Raw genomic sequence first — 25646 nt, forward strand, 5'->3', positions numbered from 1 at the left:
CGCTTCTAACAAGATGGCTGTTTCACCAAGCACAGCAAGTGAAGATCTGGACATGTCTAGGTAATGTTAGTCATACTGAAAGCCTCTGTACAACTTGATAATCACATCACAAAAAGTTGTTGAGTGGCTTTTGCGTTATTCTGTTGATTTTTGAAACTTGTTTTCTAAATCCATATAGTTCCATGGATGATCCTTCAGGATCTGGCAGTGACTTTGAGGCACAGATGAAATCTTTGAAACGTAAAAAGAAGTCTGTGGCCATGCCCGGACCACAGGTGAGCTATCTCCCAAACCCGGACAGAAGATGATGGCTTTATCATATCAAAACTGTGTTTATTTTTTGGGGCATCTTGTAAAAACAATTATCTTATTTAGTAAAAGATCAGAAAGGCTTCACTGGAGTCATAGAGTTTCGACATAAACCTTATCTCCACTGCTATTTCGGTGCTATATTAAAGTGAGCAGTATCTTCCTGGGATAACACCCCCACTCCCTCTTTCCTCCTCCTCCTCCTCTCATCCAAAGCTACCCAAGAGACCCAGGCAGAATGCTGCAGTGAGGGCATCATCCAGCCACAGCAGAAGCTCCATCCCCAGTCAGCAGCAGCAACACTCCAGGGGAACATCCCGCCAGGCCTCTCAGGGTATCAGTGCTGGGGATCTCTATGAGGCTGTCTGCTCTGGAAAGAGTGCCATGGTGGTGAGCAAAATCCCCTCACAGGAATAACAGAGAGTGGAGGGGGGAAGGGAGTATAAACATAAGAAGGGAGGGTAGGAGGCATCTGTAATGAGGAGAGCCCCGGCCCTAAGAGCCCACAATGAGAGCGATTATCATGCACTGTCAGCGGCTGACTGATGTGACCCGATGGAGTTGCCTTTGAAGTACTGAGAGGAAGGAACGCTTCCATTGGGTGCCGTGGTCAATGATTGACAGCACGCATCCGTCCCAGCCATTGTTGGGTTGTGAAAAGGTGTTTCCCCAATCACTTCTGGGTAAAATCAAGTAAAAAGGAACACAGACCAAAAAGGTCAGATATTTGTTACTACAGTATAGTTATACCACAACACAGATGGAGGCTCTGGTTGAACTCCTCTTTGTGCCCCCCCTTCCCTCCCCTCCACCTGCTCTGAGGAGACCGTGCAACATAATCACCAAGTTTTGTTTACCGCTGTTTTAGAAATTCTAATCCTATTTTAATACAAGAAGTTGTATTGTAATTTCAGTTTGCTTAGGTTCCTCATTATTGACAACACAAGTGGTCGCCTCAAGACATTTTGAGGAGGAGCATCTTTATGTGTAATGGCGTCACGCTTGACTAAACCGATTATGCAAAAGAGAGTGAACGGAACAGGATTTCAGAGGGAATAGAAGATGAAAGGAAAGGAAAGGAAAGGTGGAGCATAAAGGCCAAATAAGTGAAAGCTGTAAACTGAAATCTTTTCATTGGGAACTTAATAGATATATGTTTATTCTGTCCACATATTTGCAGTGTAATGAATCACTGGGCTGCCATCTGCAAGAGGAAACGAACCCAAACTGTCAGCTCTCTTCACACCGGTACTTCTGATCCGGGTGCCGTGTTCTCATTGGCCGCTGTCTCTCTTTCTCTCCGTCCATCCATAGACGGTGGTGGACGAGTGGCTGGACAGCTACAAGGAAAGCCGCAAGGAGGGCCTGCTGGTGCTCGTCAACTTCATTGTTCAGTGCTGCGGATGCAAAGGTGAGAGGTCGAGGGCAGGCCAGGAGATTTGCGGGGAGATGTCGGGGTCAGAGTTCAGCAGATTAGCTTTCCAATTTCACCACGAGCATCGATCAGCAATCGGGTATTGATCTCCCAGTGTGCTTTCAGTGCAGTTTTTAAGGGTGAGGGAGATTACTTGTAAGAGGAAAAGGAAAAAAATCTTTTAGTTTTAATGGTTTGTAAATGTGCAAATCTGTATTTCAGTTCTCTGTGTTTAATTCAGGGTGTAACCTTTTGTAATTTTTGTCCAGGAGTGGTAAACAGAGAGATGTTAGACAACAAGCAGAATGCTGAGATCATAAGCATGCTTACCCAAGAGTTTAATGAGGTAAGAAAGGGAAAGCATCGGTCCAGAAATGTAGCAAATTCAAAGTAAAGACTGTAAATTAGTTTTCTTTAGTTTGGAGAAATGTGATTTGTGTTCCAGGCTATGTGATTCATTTAACAACAATCGAATGTTGATGAAATTGCAAATGGAATGAGTTTGATTTCCTGCCCCCGTCCAGCATTCGGCCATTTACCCTCTGTGCACCCCGGGCCCCCAGCTGAAGCGTTTCAAAGCGGGCCTGTGCGAGTTCGCTCGGGTCCTGGTGCGTTCCTGTCAGAACAGCCTGATCTACGACGAGTTCCTCTTCCCCTCCCTGCTGGCTCTGCTCACCGGCCTGTCCGACTCCCAGGTCAGGGCCTTCAGACACACCAGCACCCTGCTCGGTAAGCACAACAGCACAACGCACCCGCGCAATAAAAAATGACCCGCGCAATGAAATTAAAGGCGGCTGGTGAAACGGACGCTTCAGCTCGGATATTTATTGGTTTTTTTTCCGAGTGCAATAAAGCATATTGCACCTCGCAGTTTGAATTCCAGTGTGAACGTAATCTTTCTATTTTTTTTTATTAGACCTCTGTGTCCAGCGCCTGACTCACCGATACACCCACACACACAGGCACACATGTCCCGCAGTACACACACATTAAGTGGACACCGGGTTGAAGAGCCTGGTACAGTTCAAGCAAAAGGGAAGAACAAAGTTGTCTGTGTCATGTTGTGAAGATGACCAGCTGGGAGAGGAAGGAAGGAAGGAAGCTCTGCGTTTGCTTTCCTCTGGCTATTAATTAAATACTGCCTATAGTTTTTGCAACGTTTAAAAACATTTATATGGAATTTGTCGATTGGCGGATTGTAAATGAAGGCCAGGTTTCAAACTGAGCCCGTCCCGTCATCACTGCTATTTCTTGTCTGTCTTCAACCCAACAGTCCTGAAGCTGATGACCGGGCTGGTGGAAGTGGCCGTGGCCGTGTCCGTGCAGCTGCAGAACACCCAGCACCTCCACGACGTGGCGAAGGAAGGAACGGAGGAGACGTCGCGCATCAGGATAGAGGTGACACACGCACACGTCCTCCGTCGACGCCGTCGAGACAACATGCAGCTCAACGCGCCAAGTTAGAGGCCAGAATGTAGAATCTAGAGTGTGTTTTCTAACGTGTATGTTCCAGCGGCTGGAGAACAGAGAGGAGCTGTCGTCTTTGATGAACAGCGTCTTCCGCGGCGTGTTTGTGCATCGCTACCGGGACCGGGTGCCTGAAATCCGGGTGGCGTGTATCGAGGGGCTGGGCACGTGGCTGAAGACGGCTCCCGAGGACTTCCTGAATGATGGATGCCTCAAGTACCTGGGCTGGACCCTGCATGATAAGGTGGACACACACACACACACACACACACTGGACAGCAGGTACATTTTCATCCAGTAGTAGCAGTGTAGTAGCAGTGTTGTGTTTTTCCACATCATGCGTCTGCTTCTCTCACACACACACACACACACACACAAACACACACCTCATGACCTGCGCGCCGAGTGCTTGCACGTCTCTTCATAATCGACATGTGTGTGTGTTGTTACTGTTCTCTCTGATTCCTCACAGCAAAGTCCAGTGCGTCTGGTGTGCGTGCGCGCCCTGCAGGGTCTGTACCAGGAGAAGGAGTTCATTGGTCGCCTGGAGCTCTTCACCAACAGATTTCGAGTGAGCGCGTCCCGCCGGACCGGACTCAACCCCGCACTGACTGCTCGTCTTTATTCAGCCCTTCGGGTTTTTTATCCTGCGTCTCTGTCTGTCCGTCTGCCTTCATTACCTCTCTGTTTTTCTATTCGGGCTTATTGTGTTGTTATATTTCCTGCCGTGTTTTCCTGCCTTTGTCCCTTTTGCATCTCTTTTCTTCATTCTTTCTCTCGTTGTCTCTCTCTATATTTAGCTGTTTTATATCAGGTGTCATTGATTTTCCCCTCCCATGTATTTCTTTGCCTTTTTAAAAACAAATCTTTCTCTTAGTTGGTGTAGTCCCCTCCTCTGTCTGGATTTGTGTCTGGACACATTAATTGCTGCCAAATTACTGCTGCTTAATAAGCTCTTCCCCAAGCACAACAAAAGCTTTGAAAGCCACATGTGCCGCAGCAGATAAATGTGTTCGCCGTGGCTTAGTGCCTAATCGGCGTGGGCGCGAACACATTTCCGCACGCGTGTGTACGAGTGCATTTGTCTGTACGCGTGTGCGCTTACGTCTCTTTGTCTCACTGCCTGTTTTGTGTCCGTGCGCGTCTAGGAGAGGATGCTCAGTATGGCGCTGGATAAAGACCCAGATGTGGCCGTAGAAGTGCTGCATCTGCTGTTTCTCATCCATCGGTGGGTCAAGGCCGGCTTCTTTGCGCCTCTCCTATGTGTCTGCCACATGCAACACGTGAATGGGATTCCAGGAGATGGACATGAATGCCTGTTAATAACCATACAGCATAGGGTTAAATGACTGAATGAATTTATATCCATGGGGAGATGTTAACCCGTACTGACTGGAAATTTGGGGAGCAGTGGCTATGTACTTGGGGGCGCCTTGTGAAATACAGAAATACATGAATTATTCTGATCTTAACTGATAAAAATTCTGCCTATATATTTTAGTTTTTAGAGCCAAAAGTTAAGAATATAAGATTTATTTTTTCCCCTTTTTGCCGCTGGTTATTTCCTACACATTCCCTTTCCTTTTCCTCTCAGTATTGTCAAGTTCAGAGGTTTGTTTTGGGAGGTTTATGGCAATAATGTTAATTTATTCGATGAGCAGATCTGGCTCGTATTGGTTGTCTTCGCAATTCTGTGACTGAATATGAAATGCACGTTCAGCCTACAATACAAGGTTACAAAAGAATGAGGGTGTGTGTGTGTGTGTGTGTGTGTGTGTGTGTGTGTGTGTGTGTTTCCATGCGCACTGAATGCATCAGGAACACGGAGGAAGGACTGCCGGAAGAAGACATCGGCAACATCTATACCCTGGTGTACGCGTCGCACCGAGGCCTGGCGTCTGCTGCCGCTCTCTTCCTCTACAAAAAGTACGATTTTTATACTTTTTATGTCCCACGATGTCAGAAAAAAACAGAATATTGGATTTGCAATAGTCCACCTCAGCTGTTACATGATTCCTGGGGATCATTTGACGTGTGTGCGTCTGTGTGCCCATTAGGATGCAAAGTCTGATCGTGGCAAATCAAGTGAACTTCTTACAAGTCCTCGTCTCCTTCCACATCGAGACTCAGGTAGACGCTGTAATTTAAGATCATTTGACCGTATCGGAGCATTTAATCATCTTCCTTCCATCCTCAGGTATTTTATAGAAAGTAAGGCTTCTTTCCCTTGTATTTACTGTTTGCAGTTCCATGACCACTGGGCGTACCTGGTGGATGGTTTGTGGAGTGTCGCAGGCTCTGAGCTGAAGGACTGGGAGGCCATGACAGCGTCTCTGCTGCAGGAGACTGATGCTGAAAATGGTACGACGCCGACAAGAAACGTCCTGTAACTCCTTTCTATCCATCCTAACTCCCAGTACATCATTCCCTATCTGTCTCTGCATCTCTATGTTGTCAGGCTTCTCGGACGAGGAAGAAGGCACTCTCATAGAATTGATGATATGTGCCGTCAGACAAGCGGCAGAGGCAACGCCGCCTGCTGGGAGAAGTCAGGGCAAGAAGGTGGGGACCCGGACGAACATGCGGGGAGGCAGCAGCGGCGCTTCAGGGGAAATGTCTTCTGTTTTTGTTTCAACTTCAGATCCTCCCAGGGTTTGGTCCAAGTTCTAAATCTATGCAGGAGTCTGTGATACATTCCTTTTTATCCATCTCACTGAATGATGTTCTTTTGCCGTCACTTGAAAACACGGTGCAGGCCGACTCCAAATCCGAAACGAGCTGCTTTCTCCTGACTGCTTCTCTTTCTGTTGTGTGATGCGTCTGTGCACTGTAGAGCCTCAGCACCAAGGAAAAGAAGATCCAGGCGCAAGACAGGAGACGCATCACCACCCACTTTATTCCCCTACTGCCACAGCTGGTGGCTAAGGTTCATACACACACACACACACACACACACACACACACACACACACACGCAGTTTGCTTGACATTATCAGTTTATTTTAATCAGACCGTAGTCAGTTAACCTCTGATGTTGCAGTGCGAACAGAGCTAATGTCATGATAATTATTCATACTGTAAATGTTGTATTGATATCTTAATGTAATTGCTTTTTCCTCCAACCTCCAGTTCTCGGCAGACGTCGAGAAGGTCGGCCTCCTTCTTATGCTTCCGCTCTACTTTGACCTGGAGATGTACAGCAGCAGTGGGCGGCTGGAGAAGGTAGGAGGGCCGCAAGTCTGGAGACCAACAAGTCTCCCTTAATAGATGGTGAAGTCTGCTTGCGTTGTGCGTGGGCAGTTTATCTCCCTCACTGGTAAAGCTAGAGAAGCTGTGATGTCTGGAGACGTCCAGAGCTTTTAGAGGTGTGGGTGCAGGAAATGAAGACAGGCCGGCTTTGCTTTTCAACTTAAATTCGGTGTATTCATTCTTCTCTAACAGCTTAACTTAACACTTGCAGTCCAAAAGACAAACAAACCAAAACACAAAATTGAACCAAAAACTCTCAGTCTCTGTCTTCTTGGCCACTTATCAAACAAACTCCTTCTCTCTCCCTGCCTCTCAGCTCTCTCCTCTCTCTACACTCTGTTCACCTCTTGTTCCCGCCCCTGGAACAATCAGCTCAACCATGTTCAGCTGGGCAGCATCCTTTGTTCTCACCGCCCCGCTGCCTATGGGTTCTGTAGTCTTCTCGGTGGCTGCCGCGACAGCTTGTAGTCCTTGCTGCAGCCACCGGGAGGGGACGTGTCTCCCCCCTCTATGACCACGACCTCTAACGACATCACAAAGTGGAAAAAGCTGAAATGACCTCAGAGCGCTGCGATGTGTGCTCCATTACCGAGGCGAAGCATGAACAGACAGACGCGCTCGGGAATTGAAAGGAGAGAAAATGTCTGGTTTGTTTGCTTTTCCCTAGTATCTGGACCTGCTGCTGTCTCAGATATGTGGCATTGTGAAGAAACACACTAAGGCCGCCGTGCTGGAGGCCTGCGCCCGTCTGGCTAGCGCCCTTTGCTCGGACCGCTACACCTTCTCCTCCCGCGCTCACCTCGCATTCGGCCAACTGCTGGACGGCCTGACCGACTGCTTCAACGCCTACTTAAATGACCTGCTGCAGGTGGGAGAGCATGTCCAACTACAGTTCATTTGCCTTTTGTTGTTATTGAAGCAAACATCTTACATGACATTGCGCATACAGTTGTAGGATATTTTGGAGATCATTTTGATACAGAAAGAGGAGAGAGAGAGAGAGATAGAGAGAGAGGGACGGAAGGCTGTATTATTATTACTATTGTTTGTTGTTAAAACTTTATACGTAGACCCTGAGGTCTAGAATACAAGTAGATTGAAATTGCAATGATGTCATAGGGTAAATACAGTTCTTACAGGATGATGTCAAACAGCAATGTAGGCTAGTACAAATGACATCATAGGCTGTGATAGAGAGAGAGAGGAGAGGAGAGGAAACAAAAAAAAACCAAAGAGGACATCCTGTTAAGCATAGAATTACAGTGAAGCATGTCCTCAAGCAAATCCATGATCAATCGCAGCCTTCAGGTATGGAACACTGCAGAAACGCTTCTGTGTGTCAGCAGGAAAATCCATACATGCTCAGTGTGTTTACATGTATGTCAGTATCCTAGTTTGGGCTGGTTGCTATGGCTGGTCTCTCTATGATTGCTCATTATCATTCCCGTACATTTTTCCAACCCAATTTCTTATTCAACCAGGAAACTTAACCCAGGAACAAAATGTGAAGGAACTCAAACATTAATCTCTGACAATTCTGGTTCAGAAATACAGGACAGGTGTGTAAGCAGACAACAAGTCTAGTAAAACCAACAAAAACTGTGTGTGTGTGTGTGCACCCACCCATAGGCTACTGCAGATGAGGATGAAGTGTATTCTGCAGCCACTGCCTTGAAAAGGGTCGCAGCCTTCAGCAGGTCAGTGTGTGTCCTTATACGGTGTGTTTGTCATGACGGCGGTGCTACACGCTGTTCCTTACATCGGCGTGTGTGCGGGTATGTGTGTTTTGCGTTTCCCAGTGCCAAGGACCTGACAGGCTGGAAGCTGCTTGACCCCTGCATGCAGCTCCTGAAACACTCCATGGAGTCCATCGGCGTCGACAAGGAGGTTTGTGATGAGTGGGAGGACGGATATGTGTCGGTTTTGTGTACACTGAATATTGCCGCAATGTGTGTGAGAGCGAGATAGCTTCATTTCCTGTAAGTGCTTCCCAGTGGCCGGTGTGATTTCAAGACAAAAACTCCTTCTAGGGATGAATATTATGTATTATATTTGTGTGTGTGTCTGTGTGTGTGTGTGTGTGAAATCCCCGAACACACACACAGACACATCGTAGACTGATCAACTTCTCCTCGGTGTCATTTCAGCTGGTGGTGGCGGCTCTGAAGTGCGCAGCGTTGCACCTGATGTGGGCCAAACTGCACGTGGTCAACTCCAAACCAGCCCAGGTGCTCGTCTCACACACACACATACACACACAAACACACACACACACACATTATTCCTTATTCCGCTTATTCTCCTCCAACACTGCATTCATAATTTACTGGGACCCCTGTGGTGGGGTCCGTATATATATTTATATATATATGTATATTTTAGCAGGCCGTGTAATGTCGAGACGACGGAGTAACGATTCATACTTCAGCTCCGTCTACGTCTAAGACACAAGCTTGAACGTACACGGCCCAATATAAGAGAGAGCTGGTCTCGTAAACCGCGGGGCGTTATGGCGTTCAGCGTTGGACAGAAAACCTGCGAGTGATCTCATCCTTTTCCAGGCGCTCAGTTTGCACATCTGAGCAGTTGATGTGTAAATGAGAGAATCCAGTCTGTTATATAAATCGATAGTTGTGATCCTGCGAGCTGAGTCACATTGGAAGCTGTTGTGTAATACACGGGAAATGCAAATGTAGCGTTCACTCACAAGTCAGGGAGGGTAATAATACGGGCCGAGAGAACACAGTTGACAGGTAAACAGTTTTTAGGAAGAGAAGAGTCCTTTTATTTGCCTCGGTGCCTTTTCATTTGAGTGACAGGTGCCTCAGACAGAGTTGGTCATTGGTTTGTTATTGCTGTGGCGTTAACGTCTTAATTAGCTTCACCTGATGCCAAACACCTCCTCTCATCTGTGCCAAGCTCCCTGTGAAGCTCGGCCTCTCGTGGCTTGTGTGCATTTGTGTGTGTGTGTGTGTGTGTGTGTGAGCGCAGGCCAAAAGAGGCACACACACACACACACACATGATAAAGACCTGCTTGATAGACCTGTAGAAGCGGTGTTGGTGGGGTTCCTGTCCACTTTGGAGCTCTTACCTGCCCGTTCCTTCAATCGACCCACCAGCTGTGCGGACAGCAGGCAATTAACACACCAATCTGTTGGAGAGTTTCTGAGCTCACAGTGACACACAAAAACACTTGTCTCACACTCTTTACTCGCTGTGTGTGTGTGTGTGTGTGTGTTTTTTCTTTCTTCACTTTTCCACTCTTGTTCTTTGCTTGTGCGTTTGTTCTCACTCCCCCTGCTGTTTGACTCTTTTTTCACACACACACACACACACACACACGCTCTCACATTCTCACAGGCTCGGTGAATCATTATTAGTCATGAAGCCATTTGTGTGTTTACCTAAAGCATAATTCCATAGCAAATACAAATAACTCCCTCATGTTTGCTTATTTCCATCTGCATTGCAGCCCCCCTCACCCCCCCAACAGCCCTCCTTTGCAATTTGTACACACAAACCCACACACACCACTTTGCTGTAGTTAGCAGAAAGGACCTTAAACCTTCGGCTTGTAAATATTTGAATACAGAGCTTAATTTACATGTATTGCATCTGGTGGATGAAAGTAACCTGCCCTGTATCCTAGTACTGTCCTACACACACACACACACACACACACACACACACACACACACACACACACACACACACACACACACACACACACACACACACACACACACACACACACACACACACACACACACACAAATGGGCACATATCTAAGCATCTTCCTCACCTCTGTCCTTTAACCCTCCTGCATCTCTCCTAGGCGGAGCTAGAGCGTCTTAAGAGAGAGGTGCGTTCGTTCTGCAAAGTGTGTCAGACGTGTCTGTCACAGGACCAGGCGGAGGTCAGAGATCAGGTACGAGCTTCGTCATTGAAGGGAGAGAGGAAGACGGGACGTGTTAGCACCTCATTACGGGCCTCGACCTCAGACAGCTCGTGCGTGTGTGTGCTTCCGTCCATCCACAGGCGTTTGAGCTGCTGTGCGACCTGCTGGTGATTTACAGTGAGACTTCGGTCCGCTCTGAGCCCGCCCTCCAAATGTTGGCCCACAAACCCTCCGATTCCCTGCGCTTCATGTTGGCCACCTTCGTCGTGGACTACGTCTTCACCGGCCCCAATGATGTGGAGCTGACCGGTTTGTTGCAACCAATAAGTGGCACTTTTCAAAAGCACCTTCAGACCAAAGTGATAACAGTCATCCTCTGTATTAGAGAGCTCGTGAGTAATGAGATTTCAATTTGGATTTCCTTTGCACGCTCCTTTGCATGTGTAGTGATTTAGAAGTGAACTACTGTTTCGTCTCCTTTTGTGTGGCATGTTCCCCATCAACGCCTACACGTCTATGTCAGCTCCTCCTCCCCTAAGTTCTAACTAGGATTCTTGCTCCTTTTTCAGATGAGGATGATGCAAATATGAAGATAACCGTCCTCAGGAAGAAGCGTAACCAGCTCGCCGGCTATTGCAAGCTGGTCATCTACGGAGTGCTGGATCTCTCCGCCGTCACCAACGTCCTGAAGCACTACAACAAGGTAGCAAGCGGAAGGAGAAAGGTCGATTGTTTATTCATTGTGTCTCTGTGCAGCAGGAGGTGATAGCGATTATGTCAGACCACCTGTCAGTCTGTGGAGAAGTCTATTAGATGCCAGGACACAGATTAGTTAAAGGGGAAAAAGGGAATAATGGCAGAAACGTGTAAGAAAGTGGAGGAAGGTGAGGAAGTCTTTTTAGAACCAGTGAGAGAATGAGTCAGAGGGAACAGCGGTTAATCCAAATACGACCGGAGAGGATTGGATTCCATCGACACTTTCGGACATCGGGTGACGTGTAAGACATCTCTTCCTCTCTCCGCTGTCTGTAGTACTACGGAGACTTTGGTGACATCATTAAAGAGACTCTAAGCAAGACCAAGCTCATCAGTCCCGAGCAGAGCGCCAAGACCGTCTGTCTGACTCTGCAGCAGGTGAGCCGCAAATTCAGAATCCACATCCATGTTCCCCCCCCCCCCTCCCTTGTAATTGTCATTGTGCATGACAACAGAACTATTGGATACTAATCACGGTAGCGTAATTACACGTTCAAACTCCAGTCGATCCACTTCATCGGCTTTTCCTGATTTCAGCCTCAGATGGAAGAATCATTTCACAGAGAAATGGAGCCCAGGCAAAGCAACACGTTTGCCTCATCAGACCAGATGGGGGTTTCACATAAGCAGTGGAATTTCAATATCATGTCAAGAAAGTAACCAATCAGAAAATGTTACTAAATGAACCCTCTAATTTGGCTTCTTACCACAACGCATGATTAAATGACCTTTTGTAACCTTATCCTTCCTTTTGAATAACGTGTTTGACTTTCGTCTGGTGTGTGTGTGTCTGTGTGTGTTCAGATGTTCTCAGAGATGCTTTTGGAGGAGTATAGCAGCGAGGATCTGGCTGAGATTCGAGATTTGGCCAAGAGGCTGGCCATGAGCTTTGGGATCGTTCTTCAACCCGTCAGCAAACTACTGGTGACCCTGCACATGTCAGTAACACGCTCACTCTGACAGACGCACCGTGTGGGATTGTCATTCTGCACACGTGTTCTACTTTAGGTTGTTAAAAAATTAAGTATCGTGTGCGTGCTCATAGGGATGGCATACGTTTTGCATTGCGGTGCGCCGACGAGGAGGAGGAGGAGGAGGAGGAGCAGCGCCCAAACCTGGCCTTCTTTGAGATCCTCAGCGAGTTCAGTTCCAAGGTGCTCCAGCAGGACCGCAACCAACTGTGAGGACAGAGAACACACACCCGTCCATGCAAACCTTCATTTACAAACTCACTTTCACATTCAGATGTACGACTGAATCTCAGAATTTTAATACTAACTGGGCAACATTAAACGATCATACGTCTTTGAAAAACACGAAAATTACAAAGTCAACTGTACTTTCTAATGTACGGCCACGCTTCCAACAGTGTCAGACTCATAATGATGCCGGCAAACCAACAAGGTGACGCCATGGAGCTACCAACAATGATGTCATCCAATAAACCAAGAATAACAGTGATGTCATCTAAACGAGCAGATTTACAATGCTCTCATTTACTCAAACGAGTTTGGTCTTACTCATTTTATTGTTTCTGCACAGAAGTGGTTAGATTGGCCTAAATTACAAAGTTACAATTAAAACACATTTTTCAAATAATGCCAAACCAGTGGCGTCTCTGTATATTGCATGACAACAATGAATTAGAGAGGATAAGGATGATATATTTATTCTTATTTATTATCAGCACTTCTCGTCTGAACCAATGATTTTGTCGGATGTCATTTTGGAATCAAATGTGTGTTCTATGGATTATATTCTAACACTGTAACTCGTCCTGATGTACTTGGCTGCAAAATAAGAACCGAGCCGCTGCACCCAAACTAAGGTTTTGCTGGCTCTTTGTCCTCGTCCTTCTTAGGGCTGCGTTTCTGGTGGCAGAGTGTCCCGCTGCTGCCCTCCCCTGTCCGTCAGTCAGAATCTACCGGGGCTCCCTGGCGGCCCGCTCCTCTTCCAGACAGAGAGAGGCGGGGGAGGCGGGTGGGAGGAGAAGCAAGGCTGCCTCCTCACGCAGCACCCCTGCAGCAAAACGCAGCAGAGCCACAGCTCAGGGTGAGATACACACACACACAGGCTCCAGCAGAACAATACAGATGCACACACAGGACATTGTTATGATGAAAAGGTGGCAGCATGGGGGGAAATTGTCAGTAAAGCCTGTTTTAATGTTTGTACCTTGACACTATTAATCAGGAAGTGAACCTCTCACCGTGCCAGTGTTGTATTTGTGGTATAAGTTTGTGAGGAGTGCCGCGAACACGTCATCGAAGGCGTCCTGTGTTTTCAGACACTGTGTCCAGCGGCAGCAGAGCATCCTGGTTGGACAGCAGTATCCACAGCAACCTGCCCACCCCGGCCTTCACCTCCACCGTCCAGCGACAGCCAGGTGAACAGGTGACCCCTGACCCCCAGGAAGGCACAGTTCGTGGCAGTGGCTCGGCTGAGTTGGGCTCTGACGATGAGTTCTCAGGGTAAGATGGGTCCGTGCATCAACACCTCTGCAGTATGTATAATATCAATATAATATCATGACGTTAGCAGTGGCTGGACATTTTGTTTGCTGTCCAAGTCAACAACTCTACCTATATAATCTCTTTCAAACGATTAAGCTCCTGGCAGATGCTTTTATCCAAAGCTACGTAGAGTACATATGTCTGAAGTACTTTGACAAACCTTTTTACAAAGGGAAAAATTAAGTAGCTGCTGTTCTTCAGGTTCCGAATGCGAAAGGTGAAGCCGAGAAAACGCCCCCTGTCATCCTCAAGCCATTCTATCCACACTGCAGATGAGCAAGAGCTGGACTCCCACATCACAAGGTTAGACCAACTCAAGAGGAGACGACTCGTTCATTATACTGCTCGGACACTATGAATAACTGGCTCATTGAGGTATAGATAAGAAAAGTCCAATAGGATCTGTGTTGTGCTCCCCAGGCTGTCTCTGATTGAGGAGGCTAATGCAAAAGAAGGAGAAGGAGAGGCTGAGATTGAAGAGTTCCACTCTGACTCGGATCAAGATGCTGAATATTCACTGGTAAAAAAAAACAAAACAGGGCACTAAAATAGCATTGTTTTACTGCGGTTCATACACAATGATTTAAATCTGATAAAGTTGCAATTTATCAGTTGGTTATACTTCAGTGATGCAGGCCAAAGAGTCACTCACCATTCTTAATAAACCTGTATGTTTAATTTTGAAATGCCGACTGTAGTAATAGAGATTTGATCCAGTTTGGGCATTTTTCACAGTCAATAATTAGAGCGGTGTTAATGCAGTAAGATGACATCGCTGGACAGCTCAGACATTGTTATTCTTGCCCTCCAGCCCTCCACTCGTCACACGTCGCCCAATTTCCTCGACAAGCTCTTTCAATGAGACCATGACGGGTCTGCAGCACCTACGGGTCACTACTCACCATGAAGCAGCTTCACCGCTTCATCTCTTCAGCACTGCTGCATTTCACGTGTTTCAGTACATTTGCAGGTACAAAATATCCAGCTAGTGTGGTACTCAGAATTAACCAGTTAAGGGTTTCACTTATGGGACAATTTTCGGTTGTTAATGTTGTTTGACAGAAGAAAAATACTTGAAAATAAAGACACAAAAGCAGGTCAAATTAATTACTATTTCATGTTCAAAAGTAAATGTGTCTGTGCTTATTGGGACGCCTGTTTTGATGATGTTATCTTTCAGAATATCTTCAGTGTATTTTTGATGGCTCCTGTCCTTGATCTGCACTTGTTTATATAATAAAGAATGATTTATAGAGCAAAGTAAGAAGCAGATTCTGTTATTAATGAGGATTTATTTTTGGATCCAGATATGAACTTTGTCTACCATTACGTGTTCTATGGGTTCACCTTCCGGTCATTGAAGGGTGAGCAATCCAATGGCAGCTTTTCGCGCCACTCCTAACAAACAGGGCGGAAGTTTGTCGGGTCACGTGGTCACACAGCAGCAGCTACTTTCGCGCCACCACGAAAACCCGCCTCTCTTAAGGGAAAGACGCGATCTGATTGGTCGGCGCAGACGTCAGACTCGCGCCACTTTTTGCACCGCGTCTGAGGAGAGAGAGACTCCGGCAGCCTGCAAGTGAATGAATAATCGTCTCCGCTGATAGTGGAAGAACTAAAAACGTGGATTTTAATTTGATTTGGCTGATAGTTAACGTGAGATCAATCTTTTACCCGAAACTGAACAGCTGCAGCCATGGCTCGGAAGGATTACGCAGCAGAGAAAGGTAAAGGCTTTACTTTATAGTAACTGCATGGCAGCAACAGGTAGTCCTGCATTGCTTGTTAACTTAAATGTGCTCTAGGTTAGCTTTTTAGTAGCATTGCATTTAACTAACACTATATATAGTTACAGGATGTTTCGCGGTGGATGATAAACTAGTGTAACTTCAGTAATTTATGATCCCATTTTGTTCATCTGTGTTCGCACATAAAATAGCAAGTTGCTCCCAAACGTTATGTCCGTTTGTTTTGTGTTACATGTACCGTAAAGCCTCTTGTAGTTAAAGTAGAGACGGCTAGAGGTAGACGGTAGAGTTTCGGCTTAAACTTCTGTGACGTTTCCGAACGCCAGTTACCATCATTGTCATGAGTAGCGTTAGTGACCCGGATGGATTTCCTTAAACAAAGGACCGGACCGCAGTGTGCCGCACATGGGACACAGAACTGTGCCAAGTTCAACCAAACTACAGAGAAGAGTTAGAAGCACAAGCCTTGTCCTATTTGACGTTAAGTACAAAACACCAACTTACGAAGGAAGTCAGCGCCATTAAACGTGTGTAAAGACTCTTACTGTGTTAGTGTCTGTTTAAACATGGTTGGTTCGTGTTACGCAAGCACACGCCGCTTACAAGAACGGTTTGCGTCAACTTTGAGCTCATATGAGAGGTAACGATATAGCGGACGTAACGTTTGCGTAAAAGTACTCTAAAGGCGGGACGGGCTATCTCGTAACAATTCAAATTCATTCTTTAAACAAGACAAAAGGTGTTGCACCAAAAGTTTTACACGAACTCGGTTGAACCGAGAATTACCATTTCTTGATACCGGTCACGACGTAGTTAAATGGGCCTTTTTTTAGGATGTGTATAATTTGGAAATCCTTGTCTAACGACTTGGTTTTACCAAACTCATGTTAGCGTGCTAGCAGGTTAGCCAGTACTCCTTAAATGACCAACACAGCCATGTTGTATTTGCTACCGCGCTGGTTTGTATTAAGTCGACCCAGCTACTCAACAAATTGTGTTAAATTACTCACTGGAGCCTTTTCTTAGTCAAAGTCACTTGTGCATTGTTCCCACAGAAACCGTTTGACCCTTAAACTTAATTTTCATAAACACAATGTACGTCCAAATGTAATTCGTTAAGCAATTCCAACACAAAGCAAACACGTTCCATCTCTCACAGTGTACACTTGTTATTCACTTATTTTTTTTGTTGTATAATTTCACCTTACCCCTGACAATATTGGCTTTTGGCAATGTTTAAATGAACCCATTGATCTGCTCGGTAAATAAAGGCGCAACAAACGGCTTTTCTAAGGAACTTGTTTATGTCCGCGCCTTCACCGTGTCGCGTTTTGCTTCTGCGTTACCGAACAACCCTGTATCAACTGATATACACTGACATTTTTAAAGTATTTATTTCTAACACGATTTGGGTTAGTTTTAATTGGAATGTGGTTGTTTGTCCTGTTGAAAACAACGGGGCCTAGTTTTCGAGCGGAATGTCTCGCGGAGGGATACCGGCCGCGGCGAGTTCCAAAGCCATGTGCTGCTTTGTTTACAATAACATCCTCCAGCGCAGAAATAATAAAGCACCGGAGCAGATTTTCAACCGCAGCATCCGAGTAAGTGACGCACTTTTACGACCGTTTACCACCTAGTTTGCTTTCACGCGCCGCGGAATTGAATATTGCCGCTTTGTTGTTGTTCTTTTTCGAAGAAGTGAGTGAAATTTCCCACTTAAAAAATGGACACTGAACTGAGCGCGCCAGTTGTGTGTCTTTAATTCTTCGTTTCTAGCTGCGTAACGTCTCCCATCTCGACCCCCCCCCCCCAAAAAAAACCCCACACATTTTCGGGGCTAAACCGCGGTGCCTACAGTCGATTCGGCGAACGCTTTACTGTCGGGCTGTAGTGACTCATCGAGATTACAGGATGCCATGTTACTCAACAAAGGGGGTCGTCGCAGGACAACAAATTAGCTCCCAGCGAGTAAAAGGCCCGCTGGAGGTGCTGCTGCTGTTATCCAGCTTAAACTCGGACCAAAACTCGTTTTAGTATCGTAAACATAGCATAAGGTGGGGCTTGTGCGCAATGTTTTCTTTAAATGTATAGCTGACTTGTTTTTTTGATGTGTAACGTATATGTGTTGTTGTTGTTGTTGTTGTTTACAGAGAAATGCAAAAGGTTCCTGCAGGAGTTTTACAGCGAGGACGATAATGGGAAGAAAGTGTTCAAATATGGAGCGCAACTTGTAAGTATGAGTGTCTGTGTACACTGATGTGATGTTGCTTCTTTTACACACACAATGGAGCGGCCAGTTAAGGGTCGGGGCTGTCTTTGTCCCCAGGGATCAGCTCTCTAAACTTGTCAATAATCTGTAGAAACCATTTAAAAGATACACACACTTCATCTATTGTGCCATTATGCATTGTTGTAATTTTATCCAAAGTCATTTAAGTGTTGAAGCATGTAGAATACTGTGTTAATGATGTTGATGCACAAGATTGGAACCAAATTGCTTGTTTTAAGTTGTGTCGGCGACTTTAAACAGCAGCTTGTCATATTACAGAAGACAATCAGCGGCCATCATGTAGGTGCTGCTCAGTGTTTTGTCCTTCTGTTTCCGTAACCGCTCGACGGCTCATTGCCCCTCTGCTCGCCCGCAGGTGGCGCTGGCCCACAGGGAGCAGGTCGCCCTCTTCGTGGACCTGGACGACGTGGCGGAGGAAGACCCCGAGCTGGTGGAGAGCGTCTGCGAGAACGCCAAGCGCTACACGGGCCTGTTTGCCGACTCCATCCACGAGCTGCTGCCGGAGTACAGGGAGCGAGAGGTGCGCCAGGTTCACAGCTCAGACTGTTGGAGATTTGTTTGAGATCTTAAAGTACTTAGCCGGAGATGTGTATAAACTAACCAATCGTGGCTCTGACCAGGCGGTGGCCAAGGATTCTCTGGACGTTTACATCGAGCACAGGCTGATGATGGAGCAGCGGGGTCGGGACCCTGCAGACACCCGGGACGCACACAACCAGTACCCCCCTGAACTCATGAGGAGATTGTAAGTCCAGTTGCGTTTAGAGTTGGATGAAGTCCTCATTGGGTCTTTTTAAACCTTGGCTTGTGTTTGACTGATCGTGTCCCTGTCCACAGTGAGCTGTACTTCAAGCCTCCCGGCACCGCCAAGCCCAAAGTGGTGCGCGACGTGCGGGCCGACAGCATCGGGCACCTGGTGAACGTCCGCGGCATCGTGACCCGAGCCACCGAGGTCAAGCCCATGATGGCCGTGGCGACATACACCTGCGACCAGTGCGGCGCCGAGACCTATCAGCCGGTAAGGTCGCCCTCCGGAAACGCTCTTCAAAGACACCGGTGACGTCGTCTTGTTGCAGTCCTCATTTAGGTCCTCTGGGAGACGGTGGGCGGTTAATTAAGCCTGACTCACAATGTCGCCTTGCCCCTCAGATCCAGTCCCCGTCCTTCATGCCGCTCATCATGTGTCCCAGCCAAGAGTGCGTCACCAACAAGTCCGGAGGTCGACTCTACCTGCAGACCAGAGGCTCCAAATTTGTCAAATTCCAGGAGCTGCGTATTCAGGAACACGTAAGGAGCTTTGATATCCCTGTTTGCTCATTGACGTCACCACAGTCTCACTCACACACACGGCACCGCATGTCGCTGATAGATGTCCCCTCGTCCGTCCACAGAGCGACCAGGTCCCCGTGGGTAACATTCCCAGGAGCATGTCCATCTACGCCCGCGGTGAGAACACGCGTCTGGCTCAGCCGGGAGACCACGTGGCCATCTCAGGCGTGTTCCTGCCTCTGCTGCGCACCGGCTTCAAACAGGCTGCCCAGGTAAAACATTTAGCTCCTGTCTCTATGACAACAGCACCGGGAAGGAGATGGTCTTGCTGGCGGTGTTAAGTTGTCGCCGCTTCTAATCGGTTTCCCTATTTCAAGTGTCCTAATTGTGATTTTTGTCCTCCCAGGGTCTTCTGTCAGAGACGTACATGGAGGCCCACAGCATCACGCTGATGAACAAGACGGAGGACGACACGCTCGGCAACGAGGATCTGAGTCCAGAGGAGCTGCGCAGCATCTCAGGTTCGAGGGTCTGAGGTCTCACGGCGCCGCAGCTTCTGTTCTGTCTCTCGCTCGTGCCGGAAACTGAACGAGACAATGTTCTTCTGTTGCAGAGGAAGGATTTTACGAGAAGTTGTCCGGCTCCATTGCACCGGAGATCTACGGACACGAGGACGTGAAGAAGGCTCTGCTCCTGCTGCTGGTGGGAGGAGTTGAACAGGCGCCCAAAGGCATGAAGATCAGAGGTGAGCAGACTCAGGGGGGCGGCGCATTCGTCCGTTTCCAAAAACAAGCTTATGTTTCTCATTTGCCGTCACGGAAACGGCAGACGTTTTAACACTCGTCCTCCTCCCTCTTCCTCAAGGCAGCATAAACATCTGTCTGATGGGCGACCCGGGAGTTGCCAAGTCCCAGCTGCTGTCCTACATTGACCGTCTGGCTCCTCGAAGTGAGTTCATTCCCCCGGAGCAGAACAAAATCCATCAGTCCGGTTTAATAATTTGTCTTTTCACGTGAACATGATAAACTATTAACTTCTCGTGTGACTTAGTCGCCACTGACTGAGATTATAGAGACTCATTCTGCCTCTAGTCAGCCTGAAGTACGGCCTGCAGACTCGTGGGATCCACCTTCCGTCCACGTCTCATGAGTGTCTCTCTGTCCTGTCCTCAGGCCAGTACACCACAGGTCGCGGCTCGTCCGGCGTTGGTCTGACCGCCGCCGTGATGCGTGACCCCCTGACGGGTGAGATGACCCTAGAAGGCGGGGCCCTGGTGCTCGCCGACCTGGGCGTCTGCTGCATCGACGAGTTTGACAAGATGGCCGACGCCGACCGCACGGCCATCCACGAGGTGATGGAGCAGCAGACCATCTCCATCGCCAAGGTAACAGATCGACCCTACTTATCAAAAGAAGACTCGTCTCCTTCTTCGTCTTGCCGCTCTTAATGGTGTTTTATTCTCCGTCTCAGGCCGGCATCATGACCTCGCTCAACGCCCGCTGCTCTATCCTGGCGGCGGCCAACCCCGCCTACGGCCGCTACAACCCCCGCAAGACCATCGAGCAGAACATCCAGCTGCCGGCGGCGCTGCTCTCCCGATTCGACCTGCTGTGGCTGATCCAGGACAAACCGGACGCCGAGGCCGACCTGCGTCTGGCGCAGCACATCACCTACGTCCACCAGCACTCGCGCCAGCCGCCCACCCACTACGAGCCCATCGACATGAAGCTCATGAGGTGCGTAGAACAGCCGGCGCGTGTCCGTGTTGAAACCCCGCCCGTGTTAACGTGAGCAGTACGATAACCAGGCGTCTCGCCGTTCTCCGCAGGCGTTACATCGCCCTGTGTAAGAAGAGACAGCCGGCGGTGCCCGAGTCGCTCTCCGATTACATCACTGCCGCCTACGTGGAGATGAGGAAAGAGGCCCGCGTCAGCAAGGACACCACCTTCACCTCTGCCCGTACCCTGCTTTCCATCCTCCGCCTCTCCACCGCCCTGGTGAGAACTGCGCCGTAAACAGCGACGGGTGGTGATGATGTAAATTGTGTTTGCAGCCCCTCGCCGTCGTCGGCCTCAGTGCGGTTTTGTGTGAGGTAAAGTGCTTACAGTGCAGGTAGTGACGATAACCAGGCCTACTGCAGTGTGAGCACTTGTTTCTCACGCTGGACACAAGAACGGAACGAAGAAATGGAACACAACAGCGCAGCCAGATGAGCCAACTTACGCACAGTTCAAATAAATGTACAGTTTATCTTCCTGTTCCTTTTTGTTTCCTACCCGAATGTGTTCCCCTTGGTAACGGAAGCGTCGCCCTCTTGGCCACTGGTTGTCAAAAGTGCTGTTTGTGCAGGTAGCTGTCACCCAACCTACTGCAAAACCAGCACTTCAGGCAGACGGGCAGGCAATGCACACCGACGTCCACCAGGGGGACCGGCCGCCCCGACCAGCGTGAGGGTTTGTCTGCTCTGGTCAGCTTTGCAGGGTTGGCAGTCGGCCTTTGTGCATCGCTGTGCAAACCCATGCAAAACTGACCACGGTCCAGACGCGTCGTCGCCTTGACCCGCGTCCGTCCCCGTTACGAAAAAGAGACTAGCTGGTGTTGAGAGGCGGAGACTTGGGCAATTGCCGGGCGTCCCAGAGGGCATTGCACTTGTCTCGGTCTGACAGTGCCGGCACAGCGCAGCCCTACGCCGCCACGAACACGCAACCAGGGACACGTCTCCACTGGATCCTCTGTCAAATAAACTCATTTTGTCTTAACTTTGACCTGTTTTAAATGAATCTCTATCCGCCGCCCGCAGGCTCGCCTCCGCATGGTGGACGGCGTGGAGAAAGAAGACGTCAACGAGGCCATGAGGCTGATGGAGATGTCCAAGGACTCCCTCCAGGCGGACAAGTCCAACGCCACCAGGTTAGACCGTCTGCGCATTAACGTGTTTATGCGCCGCGAGCCGTTAAACACGCGTCCTCGTATTAACTTTAAGAGCGCCTCATGCCCTGTAATAATAGTTGCATATCCTGGAGGAAGCTGTGAAGTGTCTCGGAGGTTTTATAGAGCGCTGTTCTCACGGCAACGCTTCGTGTCGGCTCCGAGCTCCTTTCTGCTCATTCGGATGAGACTCAAAAGTTCTATAACAAAGGGAGAAGACAAGAAAATTATCAAAATCGTTCCCTTAAACTCCTCAACGCTCTCCCGTTTCTCACTTCTTCTTCTTCCCTCTCGTCCTTCCGCAGGACCCAGCGTCCGTCCGACGTCATCTTCTCCCTGGTGCGCGAGCTCGCCACGGAGGGCGTGTCGGGGCGCGGCGGGCCCGGGGGCGTGGTGCGCATGGCCGAGGCGGAGCAGCGCTGCGTCTCCCGCGGCTTCACCCCCGCACAGTTCCAGGAGGCCCTGGAGGAGTACGAGGAGCTCAACGTGTGGCAGGTCAACCAGGCCCGCACACGCGTCACCTTCGTGTGAAGACGCGCGGCGCGGACGTCCTGCGTCTTACAGACTTGTATGGAGCTCTTAACTCCTCCCCAAACGACGAGCAGAATCTGTATATTTTTAGCTGCATTATGTCTGCTGTTGGAAACGTGGCTACGCTTTCTCTGTCCCATGTTTGAGCACTTGTAAATATGTATTTTCTAACTTGGTGCTTCACAGAATATAAATGAGCTTCCAGCGTCTCTGACTCCGGTTCCTTCTATCCCTCATGTAAATCTGTCAGTATAAATGTGGATCTTTGCGTTGTTGCTGTTCTAATAAATTTGATGTAAAAGAAGATGTTGAAGTGTTTGGTTCATTGTGCACGACACACACACACACACACACACACGTACGTTTAAGTCCAGCAGGTGTGTATGCTGCAGCCGTCTGAACACCTGGTTTATTCTCACTTTTACGCGTCTTTCTCATAAAGCTTGAGCCGACACGCGTTTGAACAAAATACCGAACTTTCACCAGAAGTCGCATCCATTTAGTGTTGGCTCATCTAAAGCAGCTGTGTCGAGGCCACGTGTCGCCCGTTACGTCCTGAGACAACTCGATCTGTCTTTGTGCAACGTGTTTACTCCTCCTGGTTGAGCTGTGGCCAGATGTTTTCCATCATTGAGGCAGAAACAAAAGTCAGATTATTGATTTACTTTTGGGGTTAATTCATCTTCATCAAAGGTCAGATTGGAACTGGACTGAACTATCGTAAAAGCAAGTGTTCGACGGGTGAAAATGCACCTTTCAACATTGTTTAGCAAATATCTAAAGCTCAACTGTAACTTGAGGTAGATTGTCTTTAGGGGCTGAGACATTGTGCAGTGAGCAGCATTTCCTCCACAGAAGCAGTTTGTCCCAGCAGGTGATGTTTCCCTCCAGACTTTAATGGGGATTTTTCCTTTTTGAAGTCGGTTCTCTTTATGGCTCTGCAGCTCCACGTCAGGGGGCTTTTATCCGTAATTGGCGCCAGAAGCCCCTTATTAAATGGTATTAAAGAGAGAGGTGGAGACCAGATTTTACTTTCAACGGCTGTGTGATCCTATTGGACGGGAGAGGACGCGTCAGGGAGACTGACAGGGAAATCTGTATTTAACACACTGGACACCGTTGGACCAGTGAAGACGACGTCCTAACATAGGTGAGTCCAATCTAACATGTTATACAGTTAGATGGTTGAAGTGTTGGTTGTTGTTTTTGAAGCTTATTGTGTTTATCAACTACAAATCTAATGTATGTAGATAGTTGTTTTAGATGAATTATGTATAAGTTGTTGCAGTAGAAATGTTTTATTTAAAGACATTCAACATCTTTGCTGTGATTTTCCGATTCTGTCCTGGACATGTAAAGAAGATGTGATAGAGATATGAGACATTATCAACTGTGAGATCACTAATAATGACAGTTTGTTTAGTCATAACAATCATATTTAAAGAGCTGAACTTTTCCCTCCAGCTGATCTAAACTTCTACCACCCATCACTTCTCTCCCTCTCAGGGCTTGAAGATGGTTTCTCCCTTGTGGCTGGCAGGTCTCTGCTGTGTCCTGTGGATCCCTGGCCTGATGGAGGCCAAGTCCTTGTTGAATTCCATGATGCAGGAAGGTAAAATCATCACTTTACTCTCTCTCTCTCTGTACACACACTTTGTGCTTTGCAACATAACGAGCCTCATCTTTTCCTTTCTCACAGGGATGGTTCCTGTCGGGGATTTTACCATGGACTCAGAGAGAGCCAATGACTTTCTGACTCACTCCAGGTCAAAGCGTAATGCGGATCCACGGTGGTACAGAGGGAGCCCAGACTTCCAGTCTTACTATCGCTACTACAGCAGCATCGGGCACACTGAGGGGGTAAGACAGGAAGGGTCGGGGATGACTGTGATCTCACACACTTTCAACCTGGAATGGAACCTTGAAATACTGTAGCATTCAGTTTAAATCAGAGCGGTGAGACTGAATTGATCGCCTACGATTGCTTATTGGTTGTGATTCATTACATTAATACTGACCTCATGAGATTGATATAGGGATGAATAAGGACTTGGGGGTCAGACGTCCACCATATCTATAGAACGTTCCCATATCCCAATACAATTACCATGGAAACAAGGACTTTTGTGTCCTGTCTGTCCGTTTAACATATTTAAATGTTTTCTCTCCTGCTTTCATTGTATTTTCCCTCTAATCTCACTGTCTGCGTCTGTCCCCTGTGTTGTCCCCCTCCCAGCTGTATGAGATCGATAAACTGCGGATGCTCTACCAGCAGATGAGGTACCTGGAGGACACCTACGGCCCAGACGCCTCTTACTTCCAGAGCAAACTGGGGGTCCCCGTCCCCATGTGCGACCCGGCAATAGATAAGAAATGTAAACCCCTACCTCCCCCTTCTCCCATGAAAGGGGTCCCAAGGCCCACAGAGCCCCCAGTGACCGCCCCTCCCCCTCCGTCCATCTCCCAGGCCGACGTCCTCTACCTGTGCAACCGCAAGGACCCCCTCTGCAAGCCCCACATCGTCTACCTGCCCAGCGGCGCCGTGCCTGTGCTCTGTGACCCCCGTTACCACCCACACTGCACGCCACAGAAGGCCGCGCCCGCCCCCGTAGCCGTGCTTCAGCCTCCACCCCCACCGCCCAAGAAACCCGTTCTGCCTCCCCCCGTTCTGGTCAAAAAGCCACCCCCGGCCCCCATCCGCGTCTTCAAGGGCATGGAGTATGACTGTGATCCCTACTGGGACCCCGACTGCCTGATCGACAACCCGCCAAGGCCCATCAAAGGGAAGATCATGCTCCCGCCCCCGCCGCCTCCTCCTCCTATCCCAGAGGAGGAAGAGGAGGAGGAGCTCGTGGAGGTGCCGGCCCCGCCTGCACCCGTGGAGAAGAAGAAGAAAGTGGCTCTGTTCCCCAGCCCTTACTACCTCCAGCGCCCATACAACCCCATGGACGACCTGTACGACCCCTCACGCTTCCAGTACCCACAACCTCCTGCTGATGAGCCTGAGGAGGAAAAATAGAACATCCAGAAGGTGTGTGTGTGTGTGTGTGAGGCAATGAATCAAACTTTTAAATCTGTGAATAACTGAGTGAAAACATCCAAGCAGTAGTTTCAGATTTTGTGTCGTTTCATGATGTAACTTTCTTGTGTACTTCAGTTACAGTGTTCATGTGTGTGAACTCATTTAATAAAATGTCCAAAAATCAGGGAACGAAGAAGAGTATTATACCTTTGAGTGACGTTATGGAAAAGCAGCAGTGCGTGAAAAAAC

The 25646-nt window shown here is 48.3% G+C and overlaps 3 protein-coding genes across 4 annotated transcripts; all 3 read left to right on the forward strand.

Moving 5' to 3' along the window:
- The first annotated feature begins 182 nt into the window (after positions 1-182).
- stag3 (STAG3 cohesin complex component) lies at positions 183-14825 on the forward strand. Its single transcript, XM_076149081.1, has 30 exons — positions 183-275; positions 526-699; positions 1624-1720; positions 1993-2069; positions 2248-2452; positions 2997-3076; positions 3159-3434; positions 3663-3761; positions 4339-4418; positions 5009-5116; positions 5248-5320; positions 5437-5551; positions 5649-5752; positions 6024-6116; positions 6320-6412; positions 7107-7307; positions 8069-8136; positions 8239-8326; positions 8587-8667; positions 10278-10370; positions 10481-10649; positions 10910-11043; positions 11373-11474; positions 11901-12034; positions 12142-12276; positions 12958-13148; positions 13384-13567; positions 13811-13912; positions 14030-14129; positions 14421-14825. Exons 1-30 carry the CDS (start codon positions 183-185, stop codon positions 14469-14471), a joined length of 3600 nt encoding a protein of 1199 aa, XP_076005196.1. The 3' UTR covers positions 14472-14825.
- A 313-nt stretch (positions 14826-15138) lies between these two features.
- On the forward strand, positions 15139-22679 carry mcm7 (minichromosome maintenance complex component 7). 2 transcript variants are annotated; one of them, XM_076149207.1, is made up of 15 exons: positions 15139-15336; positions 17508-17587; positions 18003-18167; positions 18268-18392; positions 18485-18665; positions 18797-18934; positions 19039-19188; positions 19323-19437; positions 19530-19661; positions 19781-19864; positions 20089-20300; positions 20387-20652; positions 20745-20913; positions 21717-21826; positions 22150-22679. In XM_076149207.1, the coding sequence occupies exons 1-15, from the start codon at positions 15306-15308 to the stop codon at positions 22373-22375; spliced, it is 2184 nt and encodes a 727-aa protein (XP_076005322.1). In that variant the 5' UTR covers positions 15139-15305; the 3' UTR covers positions 22376-22679. The 2 variants fall into 2 exon arrangements, with proteins under 2 accessions (XP_076005322.1, XP_076005323.1); XM_076149208.1 differs by lacking the exon at positions 15139-15336 and adding an exon at positions 16942-16958.
- Positions 22680-23890: 1211 nt separating this feature from the next.
- On the forward strand, positions 23891-25394 carry and4 (actinodin4). Its single transcript, XM_076149268.1, has 3 exons — positions 23891-23987; positions 24075-24235; positions 24612-25394. The coding sequence occupies exons 1-3, from the start codon at positions 23891-23893 to the stop codon at positions 25392-25394; spliced, it is 1041 nt and encodes a 346-aa protein (XP_076005383.1).
- The last annotated feature ends 252 nt before the right edge of the window (positions 25395-25646 follow it).

The sequence above is a fragment of the Genypterus blacodes genome, unplaced genomic scaffold (assembly GCF_046128005.1).
Source record: "Genypterus blacodes isolate CSIRO-AG114 ecotype Tasmania unplaced genomic scaffold, CSIRO-AGI_Gbla_v1 ptg000044l_1, whole genome shotgun sequence".
NCBI lineage: Eukaryota > Metazoa > Chordata > Actinopteri > Ophidiiformes > Ophidiidae > Genypterus > Genypterus blacodes.